We start from the raw sequence: 25,448 nt of genomic DNA on the forward strand, positions 1-25,448 counted from the left end.
TTTGATTTATTTTCTCCTTAGTCATCAGAAGGATCGTGCTGTTTATCCTGATTTTCTCAGGTCAGTGCGTGTGTGTCTGTGTCTGTGTGTAGAATATACAAATGAATGATGTTGAAATTATTACTAACCTGTAACTACTAAAAAACTTTTACAGGATGTAATAATATATATATTTATATTAGCAATGAACCTCATTTAACATATCTACAACATTACAGTATGTTGCGCACTACGGTAAATGTGTCTTCACTCACAGGACTCTGCTCAGGTCTTGATCATCAGTACCACTTTGTTCATGAGAAAAAGAGCTGGAACGAAGCCCAAAGCTACTGCAGAGAGAAGTTCACTGACCTGGCCACCATCGACCACATGGACGACATGAAGAGGCTGATCGAGTCTGCAGGCAGTGGTTATGAGGGAGACGTCTGGATCGGCCTGTACGACAAACCAGCAGACAGCTGGAGGTGGTCTCTGTCCAATGAGAGCATCTACGGAGAGGAAGATGCCACGTTTACCAACTGGTATTTGGCTGAACCTAATAATTATGCAGGCCATCAATTCTGCGGTACTATACAGAAAGACTTATGGTGTGATACGTGGTGTTATGAAAATCTCCCTTTTGTCTGCTACCATGATGACACAAACGCCAAAGGTGAGTCCCCTAAAGTAAAAGCTATTTCATTTATTTTTCTTATTATGTACTTGTATAGTTCATCTCACTGCATCAATAACATCTAATTGATCTTGCCAATTATATATATTTAAATATGCCATTTTCCTCATTCAGTTTTTGTTCAACTTTTTTTTTGTGCTTCTAATGTGAGATGCTTCTAGAAGCCCCTTGGCGTTTCTTGATCTCACCTGTATTTCTATTTTTTCCTTCTCACTTCTTTGTTCTATCATATTTCTATGAGGACAATAAACAAAACTTTGCAAAACATGCATTGTTTCAGGTTTGCCTACTGATGAATATATCTATGTCAGCGAGCCAAAGACCTGGACCGAAGCTCAACGCTACTGCAGGCAGCACTACACAGACCTGGCCAGTGTGAGGAACCAGGCTGAGAACCAGAAGATCCTAACAGTGATACCAGGGGCCAAGACGGTTTGGATCGGTCTGTTCAGAGACTCCTGGAGGTGGTGGTCAGGAGGGAGCGACTCCTCCTTCGTATACTGGATGTCTGGACAACCAGACAACAACGCTTCCAAAGACAACTGCGCTACCAGTGAGATTGGCAATCAGGGCATGTTGTCGGACAGGAGGTGTGAGGACAAATATGATTTCATTTGCTACACGGGTGAGTTATTTTAAAGTAACATTTATTACGTGGCATTCTTTTTTTTTAAGTTGATAAAAGTTAAATTGTTAATAATATCAAGTATCTATCTATCTGTATATCTATCTATCTATTCATTCTGTGTTAAAGTGGCAGAGAAGAAACATGTGTTCAAAATAAAGATGACGTCAGCTGACTCCACGCTCGACCTGAATGATCCTGCTGTGTTGGAGGCCTTCTTGAAGCGGGTTCGTTTCTTAAAAATGGCTTTTGTCTTTACATGGGATCTGTATTGATACCTTGCACTTTCAAACTCCCCTAAGTCAAGTCAAGTTTATTTATATAGCCCTATTTCACAAGCATGTCTCAGAGGACTCCACAGAGAATATGCAGTCTAGCTCAATCTAGCTGACCCTAACACCTTTTTAATTTCTACATGAAAATGTTTCAAAGTTAATTTTATATGTCATTCAGCTAAGTTTGCTCAAAGTGACGCCAGCGGTTTCTGAGGAATCATGAGTGACAAAATGAATGAAGACTGATCCATTAGGCCTCTATGCATTTAATATATAACTCAGAATCCGACTGCTTTTTTGGTGACTTACTTTGCTACAATATTATTTAACTTATTAAATTAGATGTTTAGGCTTAATTTGGACTCAACTCATCCACCACCGGTGAGGATGTGGCTTGTGAGCGAGTGGAGGGTCACCAGTTTGAATAACCAAATCCCGTTTGAATAACCAAATACACTGGCGCAATAATATGCTGTAGGAAAGTGAACAAGTAACTCTCTCCTCTCGTTCAACATCCACCGAGGTGCCTTATTTGGGCAAATCCTCTCAACCACTAGAGCAGGTCGGTGGCCTGGATAAGAGGCAGAGCGGTGCTGGGCGGGAACAAAACCGTAACAATGTGTTTGTGGTTCAGATGGAGAAGAAGATGGAAGAGAAGGGGATGAAGGACGTCAAACTCCGATGGAGAAAGAAGCCTGACGGAAAAGTCTTCCACAAAGAATTATGAAAATAAGATTTGATTTGGTTTGATGTATTAGTTTAATCGGTATGTGCATCCCCCACGTAGGCCAGGCAAGAGCTGTCACTTTGCCTTGATTTATGTTATCTGTCATATTACGGTAATAGTGAAGTCAGTGATGATCTATTTCTATTTCAAATAGCCTGATTTCGCTTCCAGCAATGCATAGTGATGTGTGCAGTGTGCACAGTGCATTGTGTGTGACTTATATATATATATATATATCCGGTATATATCCGGTATAATTTTGGGGGAATTTTGTATCCCATTTTTATCCCCCATTAGTGCTCATTTTTTATTTATTTATCCTGGTTGCTCCACCCTCTGTCGATCTGGGGAGAGCCAAAACTAGCTCCATGCTTCCTCCGAGACATGGGCGTGTAGCCAGCCGCTTCTTTTCACCTGACAGGGGAAGCTTCACCAGTAGGACATAGCACGTGGGAGGATCATGCTATTCCAACCAGTTCACCTCCCTCTGAACAGGCGCCCTTAACGACCAGAGGAGGCATCACTTCTTATTGCTTATTTTACTATCGCATTTACTACTGTTTATTTTATGCTATGTGTGTTATGTGAGCGAGCTACTAAACTGATTTAAAGGTATCATTTACAGAGGTTGAATGGAGAAGAATTCTCGAAAATGGAAAGAAAATGTCAAGGGAATTGAGAACGAGATTGATCCAATTCAAAATTATAAACAGAATCTACTGGACACCATCCAGGCTGCATAGGGTGGGTCTGGTGGACAGCTCGGAGTGTTGGAGGTGTAAAGAAGAAGGCGGCACTCTGGTGCACATGCTTTGGGAATGTCCAAAAGTCCAGGAGTTTTGGTTAGCCATTCATGGTCTTGTGGAAAAAATTGTTGGCCTCGATATTCCGTTTACCCCCAGTCTATTTATTTTGGGTGATTCCGCAACATTGAGTGATTTGACTCCACCACTCGCTAATTGGATCCAGACGGCTTTAATGTTAGGACGAAGATTATTGGTTAAGGAGTGGAAGTCCTCTTCGGCTCCTGCACCGTCTTTATGGCACATTTCTCTTGGGCAGCTGGCTGCCCTTGAACAACTATCATACAGGCTGCTTGATAAGGTGGACGAATATAATTTGAAATGGGGGCATTATCACGCATATATTGAAAAATAGTGGCATCTCTAGCTCAGATGAACATAAATTGCCAATTTATGACGGTCAGGCTGTATTTTTGATCTTTTACTTTTCTGTACATCACCAATATGTTGTGTTTTGTTGTATGTTGTGTCTTGCTGTCTTTTTATTTTATTTTGTTGTCTAGTGTTAACAGGAAGCTGTTACCTGTGATGGATGTCTGTTTTGCTTGTCTAACGAAAATAATAAAAACTTCTAATCATAAAAAAAAATGTGAGCGAGCTACTGTAACTTGTCCCAATTTCCCCCCCGGGGATCATTAAAGTCGTTCTGATTCTGATTCTGATTCTGATTCAGCGACCAGGAAAGATGAAGACTTTAAGCACGTTTTGAAATTGGAATTGCATTGGTGTTTGTGGGCTGGTTGTTGACGGCAGTGTTTATGACCCCCCCCCCCACACACACACAGTTAGTTATTGCCCTCCCAGTCCATTTGTTCTGTAGCCGACACTGTGTGCATCCAGACATGCCCATCATCAATCATGTACAACTCTGAAGCATTCCTCACTGGAAACTGGAAACACACACGCACACACGCGCGCACACACACACACACACACACACACACACACACACACACACAGGAATTACCATTCGGAAACAAAAAACAGCAAGTCATTTCCTGCCTGCAGGTGAGGCACAGACAGGTGTGAGCTGGAGACAGGTGAGGCACAGACAGGTGTGAGCTGGAGACAGGTGAGGCACAGACAGGTGTGAGCTGGAGATTAGGTGACCCCGCGTGGTAAAGTTTGGCCATGAATAGTAATGATGTGGCTCGATCGGGTGGAGGAGGCACCGCAAAGGATTTGAGATAGGATCTGTAAGTGTGCACACTATTATAGGCATGACAACGCTCGCACGTATTCAAAACGCACAGCAGTGACATCTAGAGAGCACAGTCTATCAGTCACTCCCACATACACACACACACAGACACACACACGCGGCAAAACAAACCCGGGCGTGCGATAAGAGTTCGGCGAGAGTGCTCTCTCTCTCTCTCTCTCTCACACACACACTCACTCTCTCTCTCTCACACACACACACACTCTCTCTCTCTCTCTCTCTCACACACACACACACTCTCTCTCTCTCTCTCTCTCACACACACACACACACACACACACACTCCCTCTCTCTCTCTCTCTCTCTCTCACACACACACTCACTCTCTCTCTCTCACACACACACACACTCTCTCTCTCTCTCTCTCTCTCACACACACACACACAGACACACACACACACACTCTCTCTCTCTCTCTCTCTCTCTCTCTCACACACACACACACACACTCACTCTCTCTCTCTCTGAATCACTCAGGAATCAGCCTGGTCACCTGATTAACATTTTCAGTAGGCTATTGTAGGTTTCTGCAATCCACGGATTGCCATCTGTATTTAATATTTTTTGATCAAGTTTTTTAGGATTATTCTCGCATTTTCTCCCCTATTGCACTTGGCCAAATCCCCCTGCTGTCCCGGTCGTTGCTCCACCCCCTCTGCTGATCTGGGGAGAGCCGTAGACTAGCACATGCTTCCTCCGACACACGTGCAGTCGTCAGCCGCTTCTTTTCCCATGACCGCAAGGAGTTTCACGTACGTATAGCTGGTGAGAGGATCACGCTATTCCCCCAGTTCCCCTCCCCATGCATAGGCGCCACCCAACCGACCAGTGGACCAGCCGCATCAGACACCGACCAAGCCTCGACCTCGTGTTGGTAGGCAGGGAGCCTCAACCTTGTGTTGGTAGGCAGGGAACTACCAACACGATGCCGGAAATGAAATGCCACATTTTAGAAATGTATTTTGCCGTAATTTTGTTTCAAATTTACGTTGATATTGTACATAATATCCAATGCCAATGTTTTAGTGTGCCGATTGGGTTGCAGGAACACACACACACACATACACACACACACACACACACACTCATCCTGTTCTCTCTCCCCTCTCGCTCTCTCTCTCACACACACACACACACACACACGGACCAAATTCGCTCTCGGTGTCGGTTGATGAGATTTTGCGGTGCAGAATGGAGTCTGGCTCCCGGGGGAGTCGTGGGGGTTTAGGTATTTAAGGATTTAAATAACCACGATGGGACACACAAGGTCAGAAGGAATGGACACACACACACACTCTGAGACTGAGACACACACACACACACACACACACACGCACACACTGAGACACACGCAGAGGGAGGGAGGAAGAAAGAGGAAAGGAAACCGGGAGGAGGACAGCGTGATGGATTTGAGTTTTAACTCTTTGTGGTCTGATCAGATCTGATCATGTCATATCAGATTCCATGTGTCTTCTTTCTATTCAGAGACTTACAAGATCACATTTGGCTATATGTATTGGGTGTTAAAAATCTTTTTTTCTCCTTTATAAAAAACCCCAGCTCAACTTGCTTGTCCTTGTGTTTGTGCCTCTGTGCCTCTCCCAGCGGGAGATGTTAAGCTGTATAAACAGGTGCAAAAGTTCACCTCTCTGTCTTCTGTCTCTCCTCTCCCTTTTCATCCCCTCCCTTTACCAGAGGTACATACTCCAGTACAAGTACAAGTACAAGTACTTTTTCCGGGTTTTTAAGAGTATTTTTATACTTTTACTCTTACTCGAGCTATTTCTACTTCAGTTTAAATGTGCATTCCGTATCTCATGGACCCCCTGTGTGAGATCCCATGCATGTAGTCTCTTGCAAATACATACACCTTATGTGACTGCTAGCACCACGTTGTAATGTTGAATGTATTTGTATTTTCCTGTGTCTGAGCCTGTTTGTCTTGTTCGTTTATTGTTCTATAAAAACTGAAAATAAAATATTGGTCAAGTACATTCCGTTACCGAGTAAATGCAGGTTTTTGTTTTGCACACCGCACTATGAAAACAGCACGGTAGCACCGCAGGGGTGACACAATTTGGTAGGCTTACCCAGAAGTCCCTGTGCTGCTGGTTCCTAGTGGGAAATGGCAGTGGGAGTTTTCTATGGGAATTCCGGTTAGATGCATGAAATAAGGTCTGTGGTTAACAAAAGTTGATGAAATAGTGAAGTTTGTGTTCAGCAAGATAATCTTCCCAAATGAGGAACACTGCTGTGACCCCATTTATTTTTATATAAGTGCTAGCTAGCGTCCATGTTTTCCAGACTCATTCCTACTCTGTTGGGACTGCTCGCTGACAGAATCACTTCTGCATTCAGGGCGCGCAAACTGGTGGCTCGATCGCACTCAGGACCGGCCAAATGAATTAAGACAGGCAGAGACTATCCAAAAGCCTATCTGAATACTTTTCTCTTCCTCGTTAATGAGACTGCATTGGGACAGCTTAGGCAACACGGGTAACGTGCTGGACGTGTCAAATGTAATTATTAGGGTAAATAATAACAACACATACAAAAAAACGTGAATGTACTTTTACTTGAGTACTTTTAAATCAGGTACCGTAAATTCCGGACTATAAGCCGCACCGGTGTATAAGCCGCACCTGCAAAGTTGACTGTTTTTTACATATATAAGCCGCACCGGACTATAAGCCACGGGTGTTTTAATGGTATTTTTTTTTTTTTTTTTTTTTGTGTTTTAATGTTTAATTACCATATGTAAGGGTTCATGCACAGAGGGGATTGTCAGGAAAGAGATGGCTGTTTGAGGAAGCTCCCATTTATTAACATTTCAACAAAACAACATAACACAACACCACCTGTGTTTCTTTTTTACAGTGCACACAGTGTCATACAGTGTCATACAGTGTGGTGAAAAGAGGGCAAGAGAGGAAATTAAAACAGAAGTGGATTTATAGTTAGAAAGAGTGCTAAAAAAGAGAGATTTTTTTTTTTTTTTTTGGAAAAAATCCATAGATAAGCCGCACCGTTATATAAGCCGCAGGGGCCAAAAAAGGCCAAAAAACGGGAAAAAAGGTGCGGCTTATAGTCCGGAATTTACGGTACTTTTTTTACTCTGATACTTGAGTCATTTCCTGGACTAGTAATTTTAGTTGTACTTGAGTTAACTTTCACCTGAGTAACGATAACGTTACTTGTACTTGAGTAGGATTTGTCAGTATCTTTCCACCCCCTCTCCTCTTTTACTCAGTCTCCTCCTGTCCTGTCCTCCCGTCCTCTCTGACTTCCATTCCCTCTTCCAGCTGGCACACACCAGTGTTCTTGTCCTCGTCTCTCTCTCTCTCTCTCTCTCTCTCTCTCTCTCTCTCTCTCTCTCTCTCTCTCTCTCTCTCTCTCTCTCTCTCTCTCTCTCTCTCTCTCTCTCTCTCTCTCTCTCCCTCCCTCCCTCCCAGTGGGACGCAGCAGAAAAGGTTCAGCCAGGTGTAAAAGTTCACGTCTCACCCCCCCCCCCCCCCTCCTCCTCCCACAGGGAGCGCGCCGAGCAGGAGATGGCAAAAGTTTACTTCTCTTTTCTCCTCCTTCCCTCTCTCCATCTCGCTCCTTTTCCCTCTTTCCTTCTCACATCTTTCAGTAATTCAGGCGCAACAGTTTCTTATCTCAGCGAGGAACTTCACCGGCAACACGTGGGAGGATCACGCTATTCCCCTCAGTTCCCCTCCCCCCCCCAAAGGCGCGCTCCGACCGACCAGCGGAGGCCCTAGTGCAGCGACCATGCAGGACTCATACCCCACCGGCTTCCCACCCGCAGACACGGCCAACCGTATCAATTGGAACAGCAGAAGCCTGAAGTACTGCTGCCGGTCTTATAATCCTTTGTATTGTGTTGTATACTGTGGTATTGTGTTGTATACTATGGTATGTTTTGATGTGCTCCATTGCATTTATTTATTGTGTTTGCCTTTTTTATTTCCTGTACAGCACTTTGGTCAACTTCGGTTGTTTTTAAATGTGCTTTAAATAAACTTTGAGTTGAGTTGAGGTCTTTCTGTTTTTTGTTCTCTCTGTACGTGGGTTTACTTCCACCTGTTTTTATGCGCATTTCCGATTTGTGCATTAAAAACGTGAGTGGAAATGTTGCAAAATTTGAAAAAAAAACTTGAAATATTGCAAAAAAGTTTCTACACTGGGGGAGGTGGAAAAGTTGGTGTATCGATAAAACGTAAATGCGACTTGGTGCAGTGGAAACAGATTAAGCAAATCTTCCGCTGTCTGGTTAACCAAACCCTCAAAAACATGCATTTCATGTTGCCTTTCTTACTGTCAAAAGTTCACATCCCGACCATAAAACATGACGAAAGCTTGTTACGAATCAGTACTAGGATGCACGCTACATGTCATACAGTAAATACATTTTTACGGTAATTATGCAGCACATATTTCGCATAATTTGAATTCAGGTTTAGTGTAACCATATTTATTAATATTTATTAATATGTATTCTATCTATTATGTGACTGGTTACACTATGATACCTTTCGAGATGAATGTGGACCAGTATCAGAAGAACTAGGACGAAAGGAGCGTGAATTTGAATTCAGGTTTAGTGTAACCCTATTTATTAATATTTAATATTTATTAATATTTATTATATCTATTATGTGACTGGGTTACACTATGATACCTTTCGAGATGAATGTGGACCAGTATCAGAAGAACTAGGACGAAAGGAGCCTGAATTTGAATATCAGTAATGAAGTTATATGAATGTATATTCTTAATACCAAACAACAGTTCAAATACATTATATGAAAAATAACAAACTAAAATAATAAAAGGTATGCACACACAAAAACGTTGGGGCCCAAGGTAAGTGTTTGTGTGTTAGTGTGGAATCGTGCCGAGCAGTGTCCATCCAAGGGAACGTGTGTGTGCATAGTGGTGTCTCCTACCGGACCAGTTGTATAGGAATTTGTGTGTGAAAGTTCTTTCAGGTTCTTTCGTGGGTCTGGCTCGCCATCAGTCGACTGGAAGATCCGGTCCTATAACCAAAAACTGACCTATAGACAAGGCCACAGATTTCTAAGAATTACCATTTGGTTCAGTTCAATTATCAGAATAAATAAACGATCTTAGTATAGAGACAGTCGGCATGTGTGGGAACGCCCACAAAATGTTAAACGGCTGGCGCGCGAGTGGGGTAAAACCGCCGATATATCTCATGGGCTGACTCACCAAAAGACTGTGCTGCTCTAAACTACAGGTTTGGGGGTTCTAGAGCAGAACACAAGACGTCTGCTCAGATGTGCGTTTACTGCGGTGGTTAAATCCCCGATCGTGTCTGCCTGTGCTGGTCTATCAGCTAAATTCTAACTTTGCTGAATGGATAGAACGGGGGATTTACCCCACCCTGACCACGCCCCCAGCGCTGAGCCAGCTAACCCAGCGTCTATTGTGGGCGTTCCTAGAGCCTGTATGGGCTTTCCCAGACATGCCGGCTGTCTCTATAGTAATACTACCTGTAGTTCACTTACATTTCTCAGTTCTTATGTCAGTTGTACAACAGAATATCAATAGTCTCAGTTGTCTTATTAGTTTTCTATTTCAGAGAACCATAGTTACATTAATAACCATTATAAACAAAACCACATACAATTACAATTGAAGGTAAAATAATATCATGAGCTAGCAAAAGAAATGTACATAAAGTGCAAGTACCACCCATCAAATTCAATTGAATCCCCATATACATTACATTACATACATATACATTAGGCTACAGTAAAATAACAGGCATTATGATGGTCACATGCTTAATCATTTCTCTTTGCACCAGAGGCCTACAGGCACAATGGAGAAACTGCACTAAAATGAACCCGTTATCACTATAACCCTGCAGTGACTTAACACAATTAAACAGCCTTAAACACAATATTCCTGCTAATACTCAACTGACAAAACAGTGTCAGTGAGTCAGTAACAAAGTCTCCCTCCAAAACAAAGTGCCAAAATCATTAGAAAATGCCCATAGAAGTCAATACATTCATTGTTAGCTTCCTTGGCTAAGCGGAGATTAGCATTCTCCATACAAGTCAATGCCTTCACCCTGTCTTGGCTAGCAGAGAATAGCATTAGCTAGCCAGTTAGCTGCAAAGTTGCAGACAGATTATGTTTGATGTTACACAAGTTAGGGATCAGTACTTATTGATGGATAGAAGTTTGCATTAACATGTGCTTGCTAAAGATGCATTTTTTTCTCTTACCAGCAGATGAAGAAAATGTGACTGCCCTCACTGACTTCTTCTTTTGCGTTTAATGGCGGTTGGCAAACAACGTTCGGGTGCATTACCGCCACCCACTGATCTGGAGTGTGGACTAAAATCTATCTCTGTAATTCTATCATACTAACAATTAATTCCTATCAAACAATAAACACACTAATCATAATGAAATCATAAGGAACCAAAAAACTAGAATAACTTCTTCAAATTCTGTTTATTAATCTTGTTGATTGCCCTCACTGACAGACAGCAGCAGAAGGGAAGAACGAACGTAAGACGGACGTAAACAGAGGCGGACCCGGAAGCATCTGCTTCCACTGATCGGTCATTGGTTGTTTAAGTCTGTCTAAGAGTTCACTGATTGGCCTAATGGCAGGCCAGTCAAACCAAACGAAACAAATAAAATTAACCCCTTGTTCACTGACCATGTCACACTGGATATTATTGTTGTATTGTGTGTCAATCCATTTATTGTTTATGGCTTTCTGAATGTGAAAGGGATTCCTAGCCTAGTTAATCATGTCTCCAGGCTGATGTAGATGTATTAACTCTATACCTGGGTTACATTAGACCTCATGTTGTGCTGTGTTTTAACTGAAGACTGCAGGATTAACAGCTGGCGACTCACTTCTAGAATTGACATTGTATCCACTTAGAGTAAATGCTGGTGGGATATATATGTATGCCGATTTGAAGAGTGGTGCCTCGTAATCTATTTTATCGTATAGCTTTGCGCAAAATCAAGAAACTTTAATTTTACAGGGAGCTCGGATGCTGCCTGCAAGACAACAGGCACAACTCTAGTTTACCCCCAACATCGGTCACATTGCTGCTATTTGGCCAGACGGGCCCTAGATAAAACTCATTTTCTTTTTCTGCTTAGGTGGACTTTTAGTAGGCTATGGTGAAGGTCGTTGGCTGAAGTTTGTGGGACTCCATTAGCTAGGGTCAGCCTGTGTGTATCTTCTTCTTCGCTGGTTCTCTGCTGGATTTTCTGTGTAACCTTGACCCGAGTCCTGCTCATTGAATTCACCATAGGAACAGCTGGACGCAGAGAAGCTGGTCTCATTTTTTAAGTTACCTTATGGCGCATTCACTCGTTGATAATAAACTTTATGTACATTTTGTGGCTTCCCAATTCATACACATAGGGCCTTTAATAGGATTTGGAAGGAAAGGGAAACAACAGGACTAAAGTGAACAGAGAAAAACGTACTGTAACTCCAAGCCTGCATTTGTCCCACTAATACATTTGTTGCGCCCACATACAGTAAGCACGAGATAAGCTTTTCAATCAGATAAAAGGAAAATGTGTGTGTGTGTGTGTGTGTGTGTGTGTGTGTGTGTGTGTGTGTGTGTGTGTGTGTGTGTGTGTGTGTGTGTGTGTGTGTGTGTGTGTGTGTGTGTGTGTGTGTGCGTGCGTGCGTGTGTGTGCGCGTGTGTGTGCGTGCGTGCCATTGCACACACAAGCTGACTCAGTTAAAAAATTCTGTAGCAGAGCCTGGATAAAATGAATCAAGATCAGTTTCCACAAGTGTTCTTTACAGTATATACCTTCATCCAGCATCATCTTCACACTGTGGGAGGGAGATATACTGCAGCAGTAAACGTTATCTGACAGATCATTGTTGGGTGATATTGTCTTACAAGTAGGCCATTTGTACAACCGGTAGATTCAATATGTTACCCTTAATATCTCTGACACTGGTGTCTGATGAAAGGAATAACACGTTGCAAGTAGCCTACACTCTTAGAAAATAAGGTTCATTAGGGTTCTATATAAAACTTAGGGTTCTATATAATTTACCAAAGAACCCCATGTCTAAACAGGTTATTCTATACAATTTCTGTAAGACAACAAAGCACCCTTCAAAGAACCCGTCTTCTTCTTAAGGTGTCGACTGATTGGTGGACCCCAAAGGGTTCTGTTTTTAAAAAGTGGTTCTATATAGAACCCCAAAGGGTTCTACAATGTTTAAAAAGTGGTTCTATATAGAACCCCAAAATGGTTATATATAGAACCCCAAGGGTTCTTTTAAATGAACAATCTGAAATGGTTCTACGTAGAGGGTTCCAAATACAGTATGCACCAAGCTATATAACCCTTAAAGGTTCCATATAGAACCACTTCTTCTAAGAGTGTAGGCCACTCTGAAATCACACAAATCAATATATGTTTTTTCCCCCTTCTTTTGCCATGTTACGCAAATGTAGATGATGAAGAACGCATGTACTCAAGATACTCATGTACTCATGTACTCATGTACTCATGTACTCAAGATACTCAAGATACTCATGTACTCAAGATACTCATGTACTCATGTACTCATGGATACCAACCAACAGTTTTAGGATCACTAAATACTTGTGTTAGAAAATTAACCTTGTTCAAGGCGGACAAAACTTGTTCACCAACTCTCATTGCAATGTTCTCTGAATGTTGCTTTTAAGAGTACGGACATTCAAATAAACATAATCTTCTTCAACTATTTTCAGATTTCAATATGATACATCATTTGAAAGCTTACAATCTGCACTTTCATCATCTGTCAGAAACCTTGTTACCCAAAACCTCAGTCCCTGTCACATTTGTAGTTTTGTAAACTGCTTTAAAAAAAGACCAGTCTCTGTTAATGGAGCATTCTGGTTATTTTGAAGTTGGGCCTTTTCCCCCCTCGTTTTTGCTGACACCTATGATTTCTCTTTTTTCACCTTTTCTCCTTCACCTTAAGTGGCCGCCATCTGACTTTGCCACCGTTTACCACTGATAGCCCAACTTCAACACGCACCTGTACACACACACACGCACACGTGCACACACACACACACACACACGCACACGTGCACACACACACACACACACACACACACACACACACACACACACACACACACACACACACACACGCACGCACACACAGGTGGTGGGACACCTGTTGTGGCACAGACAGATGGTTGCCAGGTTTTACCATGACATTTGCACATGCAGGCACTTCTCATGGCTTCACTTTACTCAGAAGACATTACCAGGTCAGGTCTGGCTTTTGTCCTGCTTTTTTGTCCTTATCCCAAGTAGTCAACTCCAGTATAGGTCAGCTTACTAAATGGCTTCTGATTGGCTCCTTTTAGAAGTGATTTTATTTATTTATTTATTTATTTATTTATTTATTTATTTATTTATTTACGATATACAACTTTCAAACGTTTTGTGTGTGTGCACAAGGAATGTATGAGAAGACCCATGAAAAACTTACATAATCTAAGGTTTCTCACTGGTGATCACTTGTGTATTTGATTGAACCATGATACATTTGTGACCTGCTCTGACGAAATCAGTCGCACTTGACCCCAAAACGCATTTTGAAAATGATCTTTGTACTCCACAAAGATTTAGTGAGATGCATCGTTTTATGTCTTGACTGTATCCAAACTTTGTTTGTGAGAAAAGTAAGCTAGTTCTGCTTGTCACCCTAACTTTATGAGCTTGAAAACTATATCTAGCATTCGAATTTCACAATAATCTTTACACACAATGGACGCCAAGGCTTTATTTGACTAAAATCTGATGAAACCCCAAAACAGCCAAAATCAATATTTTCTCATAAAATCATGTTTCTACACAAACGGGCCTGTGCTACATGTGACTGATTTTGTCAGAGCAGGTCACATTTACTCTGACTAGACTGCTTTATTGAGCCAATATCCACACATTATTATTATGATGCCTTTTAAACTTTGGTTCTAGCTCATCACTTATACTGGAATATGTCTGGATCCCCACAAGACCAGCTGAACCACTGCCCCAGGTAATGGGACAAGCAAACAGCAACATACTCACTAACTAACTGACACACACTTAACTCCAACACACAATTCCATATCATTTTATAAAAAGAGCATTTATTTCAAAGTTTTTTTTTCTCGCTTCGGAGATTGAAGCACATAGTAAAGCAACAGTACAATGTTCAGAAAATATAAGTGTGATGCTGTAACATTTTTTTTTATCTTATCTTCTTAACATGTTTTTTCCGTTGTAATACTGGAATATTCTGCATGTATACTAAAATAAGAACTTTTAAAATTGTACAAATCGGTACCATAAAACTCGACAGAGAATAAAAACGAGGCGTTCTCTCACTGCGTCAAAACACAGATTGCTAGTATTCCTCTTGACCGGGAGAAAGAACGAAGAAACGCCAAATGATGAGAAAATAAAAAATAAAAAATAAAATAAAATGAGAGGTTGGATTCACACAGAGGAACAACAGAGCTCATATTTCACTTTTGGCAGTGCAGATGATCTTCTCGTGGCTGTCCAAATATGGAAATCATATTTTGCATGGTTTGGAGCGTTTAGACCACCATGATAAGATCAAATCTGAGCCACAAAGAGACACCAGCCTCTGTTCCTGTGTAACTGCAGCCAAACAAAGAACACGCATTGTCATAATAATAATAATAATAATAATAATAAAAAACAATAATAATCATAATAATATAACAATAAAAAAAGAGATTGAACAAGAACCTACACGCTTAAAAAGGACGGGTTGTTTTGAACCTGTCTGTGAATGTGGGTCAGAGCAACACACACCTTGTGAAATATTTCAACAAGTTTTGAAGATGCAACACATGTTGATACAACAGATGCTGCTGTCAACATAAGTTTATGTTGAGAAATAACACAAAATGTACATTTTCCCGGGCTACATTGACAGATGTGTTGAAAACAGCACGCCCGGTTTTGAGAGTGCACTAGGCGCAAGTTGGATCCTCAAAGAGATATATCGCATATCTGCACATTGCTCTGTACATACCTAACATGGATAGTAGTTTGCTTTCCGAATATACTGTTCAAGTTACAAAAAGAAACCAAAAAATGAGGGAAAACAAAGAGAATGCACTGCGTTGCAAGAGTGTCCATTAAGTTTAAGGCGATTTTTAGAGCTCACAGGTTTTTACTCATTGTGATTGATCATCATTGGTGGACTCGGAACGAGGAAGTGATCATTCATTGGTGGACTTATGGGAAGTGATTGCTCATGGGGGGCGGACTGGGGGACACAGGGAGTGGATGGGGCGTGGAGAGGGGGCGGCGTCTCTTTTCACGTCTTCTCTGGAATGGTGAAGGAGGAAAACCAAGAAAAAAATCATCCACAGTTTTGAACGTGAATCCGCGTTGAATCCATCTGGTTTTGGGGGAGTAGAAAAAGGGACATTCTCACAGACTGCGTCTTTGCGTGTTCATTTTGTCCGTGTGTAGCTCGCTAGCAGTCTCAGCCTGCCGCCACATTGTTCTTCTCATTGTTTACCCCCTGGAGTTGTTGTTGATTTATTATAAGGCCACCATGACTAACAGTTATCTGTGAGCGTCGTCACAGTATCAACAACCCAGAGTCTTTTCCGTCCGTCTACAACACAGCACCTGCTGAAACCTACACACACACAACGACAAAATGTGAAATCGCATTTTTGTTTTAGTCCGCTTGACTTTAGTCCTTTAGTCCGCCACCTTGTGGTCACTCTTCATTTCTTCATAAACATCAAACTGGATCCCCACTAGTTTTATATTTTCTGTTGTTTTTTCCTTCTCGTCTGTTCGTATCTCTCTCTCTCTCTCTCTTTCTCTCTCTCTGTCTCTCTGTATCCTTTACATACACCGCTAAGAAAGCCATTAAGGGAATAACACCCTGCTAAGGAACCCGTTAAGGAAGTCACATGCCTCTCAGGAACCAATCAGGGAATAAGTAAATCCAGTCCACATAAAGTATACAGAACCTCTAATAAACTAATCAACAGAGTTTGCTGTGAGCAAGTTATCTCGGCCGTACATTTGTCCCGACAATTGACTTTCAAACAGACAAACCGGTGACGTAACAAATCTCCCGTCCCCGCAAACGCTCAAGTCAGTGGAGAGAGAGAGAGAGGGAGAGAGCCAGAGGCGCGACAAGGAAGGGTTCAGGGAAAAACCGGGAAGGGCCACAGTCCAAGCATCCATCATGTGTTCGTTAACGAATGGTCTTGGAGCACCGGGAAGGCGCCTTGGGAGGGAGGGCTGTTAACGTTTGTTGGCATGGCAACAAATTGGCGTGAACTGATTAGGAAGGAAGGGTTGCTCGTTAACTCGCATCAACAAGTTGGTAATAATTGGGCATCGGGGGGGCGTTAACCTCTGTTAACAAATCCGCAGGGAATCGATCAATCAATCAAGAATCGGGGGGGCGTCCACTCACGTAGACCACTGTTAAGAGTCTTCACCGTCATCATCATTCATGGAGCAGTCTTTGGTCCCGTACAAATCGGCCAGCCTCTTAAACCTCGGCCCCCAACTCTGCAGATAGTCATAATCCAAGTCCGATTCGGTCGTCACAGACTCAAGGGAACTCAGCGAGCCGGCCACCGAGCCTCTGCCTTCGTAACCGTAGATCTGGATGGAGTCGTAGGGAGGCGCGGTGGGGTCGCTGTCGGCCTCGGCGATACGGGTCTTGATGAAGTCGTCGACGTCGACGCTGTTGGCCGCGGGACGTCCCATGCCGGGCCTGAGGGGGTACTGGAGCTCCGGTTTGATGTCCTTCCTCGGCAGGAAACCGTTGGCACCGTCCGGGTTCTGGATAGGGAGAGAGAAAACCCTTTAGATTCAGAACGGTTTTCAAATCGATCGGTCAAATTTGGTGGTAAACTGTTGGATGCTTCAGGGTTCTATCAGAGCAGTGGTTCTCAAACTTTTTCACGTCAAGGACCCCTAAACGGCCACATATTAGACCACGGATGACCATTTCATAATATTTTGTCCCAGGGTCCCCCATCTGATAAGATTTCTGCTTTTAGATGTTCCAGAGGCTCCAAAAAATCCAAGAAGAAAAATAATTATTACATTATTTTAGATATTCTGCATTTATAAACGGACAAATTGTCACCAAAACAGCATCTGATCGGCCTGTAGGGAAGCTATGTTAATGGCCTCCATGCCTGCTCCTCCTCTGCACTTTCTCACATCCTCCCATCCTTCACTGGCACGTATTCCTATCACGTCCCTTCATAACAGTAAGTCCTGCCCCTCTCCGTACAGGCCCCGCCCCTCTCCGTACAGGCCCCACCCCTCTCTGTACAGGCCCCGCCCCTCTCTGTACAGGCCCCGCCCCTCTCCGTACAGTACCTGTAGTGTAGCGATGTCGAAGGCCTCCGTGTCCTCCTCGCCGCCTCCCTCATCATCGTAGGTGATGATGTTCTCCCGAATGTCTTCCTCCTCGAACACGATCAGCGGTTCCTTTTTCTGACGCCTCAGAGCCACAAATAACACCACTATTGCTGCCAACAGAGAAGCGCACACGCACACGCACGCACACACACACACACACACACACGCATGCACACACACACACACGCACGCACGCACACACATGCACACACACACACACACACACACACACACACAAACACACACGCACACGCACACACGCACACACACACACACACACACGTGCACACACACACACACACACACACACACACAGACACACACACACACACACACACACACACAATGACAGATCAGTAATTGGTATTTAGCAATTATTTATCTATTTTACCACAATCTCTGTGACGAGGGAGAAAGGCGAGGATTAGATAATTAGCATGCGCTGTGGGAGATATATAATTATAGGCCTTGGCTTGGACAGTTTCATAAATATCATGATTGTGTTGCGTCACTTTAATTGGAGGTGCTTAACGACATGAGAAAGGGGGAAACAAATGAGTATTGTGATCAATGGGCAAAACAATGACAGGAAATCCAAGCCAAAATGGAGAAATTGAAGCAGTCAAACGTTTGGACACAACTGATTGAATGTGCTGTTTTACTGTTTTTCATTCGCTTTAAGCCATTTTGATCTCAAGGCTTTTACTTCAATGCTAGAAATGTGTTTTTTAAACAAATATAAATAGTGAAGCTGATGCCTACATTCATTTCTTTGGATTTCTTACCAAGGCAAATGGCGGCTATACAATAATCCACAATACTGTATAAGATAGTTTTGATTTGGCACTTTTTTGGGTCATTGCATATTTTCATTTGTGTTATTGTATAGTTTTGATGTCTCTACTGTACTATTAATAGAAAATAGAAAAACGTGGTGTGTGCATACTTTTGATCTTGTAGTATGGGTAACATATCGAGGGTTGACTGGTGCAGTATGGGTAACATATCGAGGGTTGACTGGTGCAGTATGGGTAACATATCGAGGGTTGACTGGTGCAGTATGGGTAACATATTGAGGGTTGACTGGTGCAGTATGGGTAACATATCGAGGGTTGACTGGTGCAGTATGGGTAACATATTGAGGGTTGACTGGTGCAGTATGGGTAACATATTGAGGGTTGACTGGTGCAGTATGGGTAACATATTGAGGGTTGACTGGTGCAGTATGGGTAACATATCGAGGGTTGACTGGTGCAGTATGGGTAACATATTGAGGGTTGACTGGTGCAGTATGGGTAACATATCGAGGGTTGACTGGTGCAGTATGGGTAACATATCGAGGGTTGACTGGTGCAGTATGGGTAACATATCGAGGGTTGACTGGTGCAGTATGGGTAACATATCGAGGGTTGACTGGTGCAGTATGGGTAACATATCGAGGGTTGACTGGTGCAGTATGGGTAACATATCGAGGGTTGACTGGTGCAGTATGTCTCTGCAATGTTGTCTTGATGTTACCCATATTGGCTGAGTTTCCCAACAAAGAAGCTTCTTAAGAGTTAAGAAGCTTCTTAAGGCGTTAAGAAGCTTCTTAAGGAGTTAAGAAGGCTCCAAAGAAGTGTTTCCCAAATGCCTTCTTAACAGAAGAGAAAAATAAAAAAAATAGAAGGCTCTTAAGAAGCATCTTAACTGGAGCTGTCCACCATCTCGATGTGAGAGGTCCTCTGCGGCCCACTTGATGGCACTCTGAGCCCACCAGTGGGCCACGACCCAGTGGTTGAGAAACACTGTTGTAGAATAACCTAATCATGGTCATGTTAAACTTTATTAAACATTATTTATTTCAGACATGGACTGCAGTTCAAATTGCTTTATATACACAGCATACAACAAAACAGAGAAACACTACAGAATTTAAGCAACCTTGGGTTCTGTGAAAGGTGCTATATAAATCCACAACATTATAAAAGGAATCCATTCTGATTAGAGGAATATAGCCTACGGTAAAACATTTAAAACACAAGTAACCATACATAGAGGGGAGATTTTCAAGTGTTCCCCAATTTTAAACACTAAAGGGTGCATGAAAGAAAGGAAAAAGGGAAAAACACAAGAGGAACAGTGGACACAAGTATCTCCTTTTGCCTGACGCGGCTGGATCTGCCAGTGTTTTGTCATTAAGAAGGTGTTAAGAATGCCCCAGACCCTTCTTACAAAACCTTCTTAACGAAAGATCATCTTAGCGCTAAGAAGCTTTTGGGAAACGCAGCCTTCTTAACGGAAGATAATTGGAAGATAATTTTAGGCTAAGAAGCAATCGGGAAACACGTTGGCTTCGTTGGCTTCTTACGGGAGCCTTAAGAAGGGTCAAAGAAGCTTCTTAGCGCTAAGAAGCTTTTGGGAAACGCATGCCTTCGTAAAGAAGCAATTGGGAAACGCGTTTGCTTCTTAAGGGGGCCTTAAGAAGGGTTAAATTAGCTTCTTAGCGCAAAGAAGCTTTTGGGAAACCCAGCCATTGCAGTTTTATTCCAAAGCAACGACAACGGGGACAACAGCAATGTGGGAAAGCCAGTTGAGGAAGAGAAGTAAAATTATTTTTTGTGTGGCCCATCAAAGTTGCCCATCCCTGATTTAGGCGGACATCCCGCCTCGCCTCACCTCACCATAAAGTGGGATTTGTTCAGGACCCGTGCAGATGTCGATGTCGTGTTCTGGTATTATTCGGACGACCAGATCATCTCTGCCAACCATCGGTGCCAACAAAGCATCCAATTGGGATTTCCCCTGTTGGGATGATGTGGTGTAAATGGGTAATCCATGTACTGTGTCCCGGGCCTATGGGAGACGAAGGCCGCGGCGGCGCTGATCCGTTGTGTCTGTTCATTTCAATTCAATTCCAATGTGAGCTGTCTGTTGTCCAGACAGGACTGCTGATGCTCTGTCAGATTTCCAGGAAGTTCAGCACACAGACAGCTGTGCGAAATGTGTGACCGCACAGGGCCTCGCGCCTCGCGCCTGGCCTGCGTGGGTACGCACGCAGACTCCAGCTCCGACATCTGCTCCTCCCCAACGGAGGCCTAGATCAACAAGTAAATATGACCGTTTTGCTGCGATGGTAATTCGTTCATTTAACGTGTGACGTTGTTGCTTTGGTTGCTTGGCAACGCCCTTGCACCACCGTCCAAGCGCACTTGATAAGCGATGTATTCACTGTCCACTCGCGTGTAGAATTGCTATGTGCATGCACATGATTCATGCGCATGCATGTTAATGAGCAGGGCGTGGCACGTCCGGTTAGCACAGGGCCCCGCCCCCTGTGATGGGCCTGAATACAGTTGAATTTTTGGACAGATTCGTCCCTGTTTAGTTGATCCTACGTTTGTTTTGGGGGAAATAGCGGCGAACTCAAAGAGCCACGATACGATCAGAACAAAGAGTAAAGAGAGGAAGAACGTCAGGGATGACTGTAGGTTTTCTAGGTAAGTTTCTTATTTCATTTATACTGTAGTCTGTCTCTTCTTTTTTTCTATGAAGTATAGCACCATCATGATCAAAGCCTTCCAGTTCTTCTGCCCACACACACACATAATCGGCCAAAAGAGTTCGAAAATGTTGTCAAATTAATTTGAACATCTGTTAGGCACTGATCCGTCAGAAAGCGGACATAATTATTGATGTATTAGAACCTGCTTATAGCTGTTAACCAAGTCATAATTCTCTCTCACATTTACTTTATACACACTTTACACCACAATTGTATATAGTAGCTACTGTAATTTTCTTTTTTGTTAATGTCTAAATGTACCCTTCTTGCCTGACCTGTTTTTGACTTGGGCATACATTTCTTTCTTTCTTTTTTTTTACCATGTGAGTCATTCATTCATTCATTCAGCCAGTGATGATGTCATCAGTGATGTCGTCAGTGATGACATCATGCCAAATATTTTGACTCTCGACTGTAAGATGGCCAAGTCTTCATTAAGAAGGTCCTCATGATTTCCTCTGAAACTGATTCTGTTGAAAAGTTCTGTGTATGTTCTGTCGTTGCCTTGGTGATGGTTCTGTTCCAGTGTTACACAGCTGAACATCTGCCAGAGATTGAGGATATTGAAAACTTCTTTAAACCTGTCAAACTTGGGCTGTTGAAAGATGTAGTTTCCTCAAATGGGCTTGAGTTGCATGAGGTGGCCTGGTTGCGACCTGACACACGTGGTCCTGGGCCGAATTAGCCCTGGTTTCTGTATGTGAGTACTTTGAGAGCAAAGCAAACCAGATTACAATTCCTTGTATGTGTTCATACTTGACCAATAAATCTGATTCTGATTCTGAAATGTTGTTCAAACCTCTGCCAGACTCTTGGTTCATCTTTCAGAACCTCATTGTTGGGGGTGCGCAAAGGCTGGCTGACGATACACTCGGAAAAAGTCAGTACCCACACAAATCAAGTTACAAGTTACAATACAATTCTGTCAGAAGCGCTGTGTGGTTGAAGAAACAGACCAGATAACAAGATAATGCCTGTGACTTCCTCTATTGTTCTTTTCCCTTTTAAGGTGAACATTTCTAACTGCGTCTCTATTTCCTGAACATCAGTGAGTTGCTGTGGTGTTGAGCAGAGCACAATAGAGCAGCCTACAGTAGAGTAGAGTACATCTGAACTGATTCAGGTACACAGCTGATGTGTGGTGAGAAAACAGTGATTATACAGCGATGTCTGAGGATCTGTACGCCAAGGCAGACCTCACCAAGAAGGTTAGATATCAGAGAGGTGAGAATGAGGAGAGGACTGTGGACATCTATGAGAACACAGACAGCCTGAGGACTTCTGACAACCCCTCAGTGGAGGAGAGTACACCACTGGACACTACTGAGGGTCAACAGCAAAGTATGTATGTATGTATGTTTGTGTGTGTGTGTGTGTGTGTGTGTGTGTGTGTGTGTGTGTGTGTGTGTGTGTGTGTGTGTGTGTGTGTGTGTGTGTGTGTGTGTGTGTGTGTGTATGCATGTACGTATGTACTGTATGTATGCATGCATGTATGTAGGCCTATGTATGTATTTACATACATACATACATACATACAGTATGTATCTATAATCTATCTATCTATCTATCTATCTATCTATCTATCTATCTATCTATCTATCTATCTATGTATCATTTTGGTGGCAACTAGTGACACCTTTTCAGTTTTTGTTATGCATTACTTTTTAAAACTAGAGTGTTGTTTCTTTTACTTTTTGTTCACATCATTCCAGTTTAATTGTAAGAGTTCACACTAAGTCTCCTTCATATTTAATGACATTTGCTTACTGTTTTAAAAACAGAGCGTATTGCATTGCATTTTAAAATGATTGACAGAACACTTGGCAGTGCAAGTTGTATTGCAATATGCTTTTGACGTGTAGAATGCTGTAACATTGTGCCTTACAAATTACTTTTAAAAGCAACGTTCCTCAACACAGTTCATCTGTGTCCACAGTCAGTCCAGTCACTGTCAGCTCAGAGAAGAGGAATCCTTTCCGAGCTGCCACAGTGTTTCTGGGGCTGCTGTGTCTTCTCCTCCTGGCTGGGATCATCAGCCTGGCAGTCCAATGTGAGTTTTCAGTTTGTTATGGATGTTATAGATCATCTAAATAAGTCATGTGAATGTTAAATATATGAGCCCCCAACATGTCGTTTATCTCCTATGGCAGTTATTCAGAACAAAACCAGGTACAACAACCTCACCAAACAGAGAGACCAGCAGACCCGTTTAAACAGCCTGGATAAAGAGAGAGACCAGACCATCCTGGGAGAGAGTTTATGTACCCAGAGTGAGTAAATTTTGATCATAAGTTAAATGTTATCATTAAGCAGTTCACATAGTTATTATTTTATGTGTGAGTGTGATCATTAACATATATGTTTTGTTTTGTTTTGTTTTGTTGTGTTGATTTGTTGCAGCCCCACACTATAATTGTTGGATTAAATTTGACTGTAACTGGTACTACATCTCTGATAAGCTGGAGAAAACCTGGGAAGAGAGCAGACAGGATTGTCTGAACAGAGGAGCTGATCTGGTGATCATCAACAGCAAAAAGGAGCAGGTGTGTGTGTGTGTGTGTGTGTGTGTGTGTGTGTGTGTGTGTGTGTGTGTGTGTGTGTGTGTGTGTGTGTGTGTGTGTGTGTGTGCGCGCGCGCGTGCATGCGTGCGTATTAACCCTCTAATTGCGTCTCCAAAAATAGGACTTCCTGGTTGGACTAAACAACAGGGAGGTGTGGATTGGTCTGACAGACAGAGATGAAGAAGGGACCTGGAGATGGGTGGATGGATCACCTCTGACCACAAAGTAAGACCTGATCACATTTGTTCTGATTCATTGGTGTGAGACTTCAGAGTCACTGTAGCTCCAGTATGGATGATGTCTTCACCACAGGGTTTGACTCCTTGTCCTCCTCTGTTTCAGGTACTGGGAATTGAAACAGCCTGACAATCACCGTAACAACGAGCACTGTGCTCAGCTAAAAAACAAATGGAATGATCTGCCATGTGACAGAAAGATGAACTGGGTCTGTGAGATGAAGGTGTGACAGTTCCTCAAAGATTTGATTTGATAACCCTTGGTTAATATTCACCTTAATGGCTTGGAGTCAAAGGGCTGTAAGTGCATTAGTACCTGTAGTAGATTTTACAGCAGAGCAGCTGCTGTCTCTCAGTATATAACAAAGTAAAAAGGTATTTATTGTGACATAGTGTGTGTGTGTGTGTGTGTGTGTGTGTGTGTGTGTGTGTGTGTGTGTGTGTGTGTGTGTGTGTGTGTGTGTGTGTGTGTGTGTGTGTGTGTGTGTGTGTGTGTGTGTGTGTGTGTGTGTGTGTGTGTGGGGTGGGGTGGGGTGGGGTGGGGGGGGGGTATAAAGGTCAACATGTCAGATCAGATCATAGGCCTAACTGTGTATTGTAGCTGAAGTTGTAATTGGAGAGGCTTGTTACTGTGAGTCCTATAGACCAAATCACCGTGACGTCACCATGTAAACAAATTTACTTCCGGGTACCACTTGGGGAAGGCGGCAGGTTTAAATGTGCGTGTTGTCAAATAAATGCTGTCAAACCCTCTCGCTGTTTTCGGCCGACTACTTTCAATTTAAATGGTTAAACGGTTGGTAAACATGCTTGTCCGACGTATCTAGCCTTTCTTCTGTGTTTGTTTTATGTAGTGTTAGCTAGCTAATAACGTTTGTTTGTCTGTCAAACTCGCTGTTTTTTTTGCAGACTCGTGAGAAGAGCCTGGTGACGCGAGGTTATTACAGACAGAGCTACTGACGCGACGTTAATTTAATTTAGCTTCAAGTCTACTCTGGTCTGGTCCAACACGTAAATTAGCTAGTCTGGTCTCCACTAACGTTAGTGAAAGTGTTGTTATGAATGATATTAAACAACAACACAACACGGACGAACCATTTTTGTCTTCTTTGTCTGTTTTTGTCTTCAACATGTCAGTTTGTGCCGTTCACCGCCATTATAATGTGTGGACCCAGGGGTACCCGGAAGTAAATGTAAACATCCCGCTGATTTGGTCTATAGAAAGCAGTGGAATAATTGTCCTGTAATTGTACTGTACTATACAGTACTGTACTGTAGCTACTGTGCTGTACTATACTGTACTGCA

The 25,448-nt window shown here is 42.7% G+C and overlaps 1 protein-coding gene across 1 annotated transcript in view; it reads right to left on the reverse strand.

Moving 5' to 3' along the window:
• Positions 1-14,483: 14,483 nt before the first annotated feature.
• The window catches only part of cdh11 (cadherin 11, type 2, OB-cadherin (osteoblast)), a 99,405-nt gene continuing 88,440 nt past the window's right edge, over positions 14,484-25,448 (reverse strand). Inside the window, exons 14-15 of the mRNA XM_083651040.1 lie at positions 17,760-17,911; positions 14,484-17,210 (exon numbers count right to left, since the gene is read on the reverse strand). Coding sequence (XP_083507166.1) covers positions 16,848-17,210; positions 17,760-17,911 — 515 coding nt within the window. The 3' untranslated portion in view covers positions 14,484-16,847. The remainder of the gene's footprint in view (positions 17,211-17,759; positions 17,912-25,448) is intronic.

The sequence above is a fragment of the Poromitra crassiceps genome, assembly GCF_964638095.1.
Source record: "Poromitra crassiceps genome assembly, chromosome: 14".
NCBI lineage: Eukaryota > Metazoa > Chordata > Actinopteri > Beryciformes > Melamphaidae > Poromitra > Poromitra crassiceps.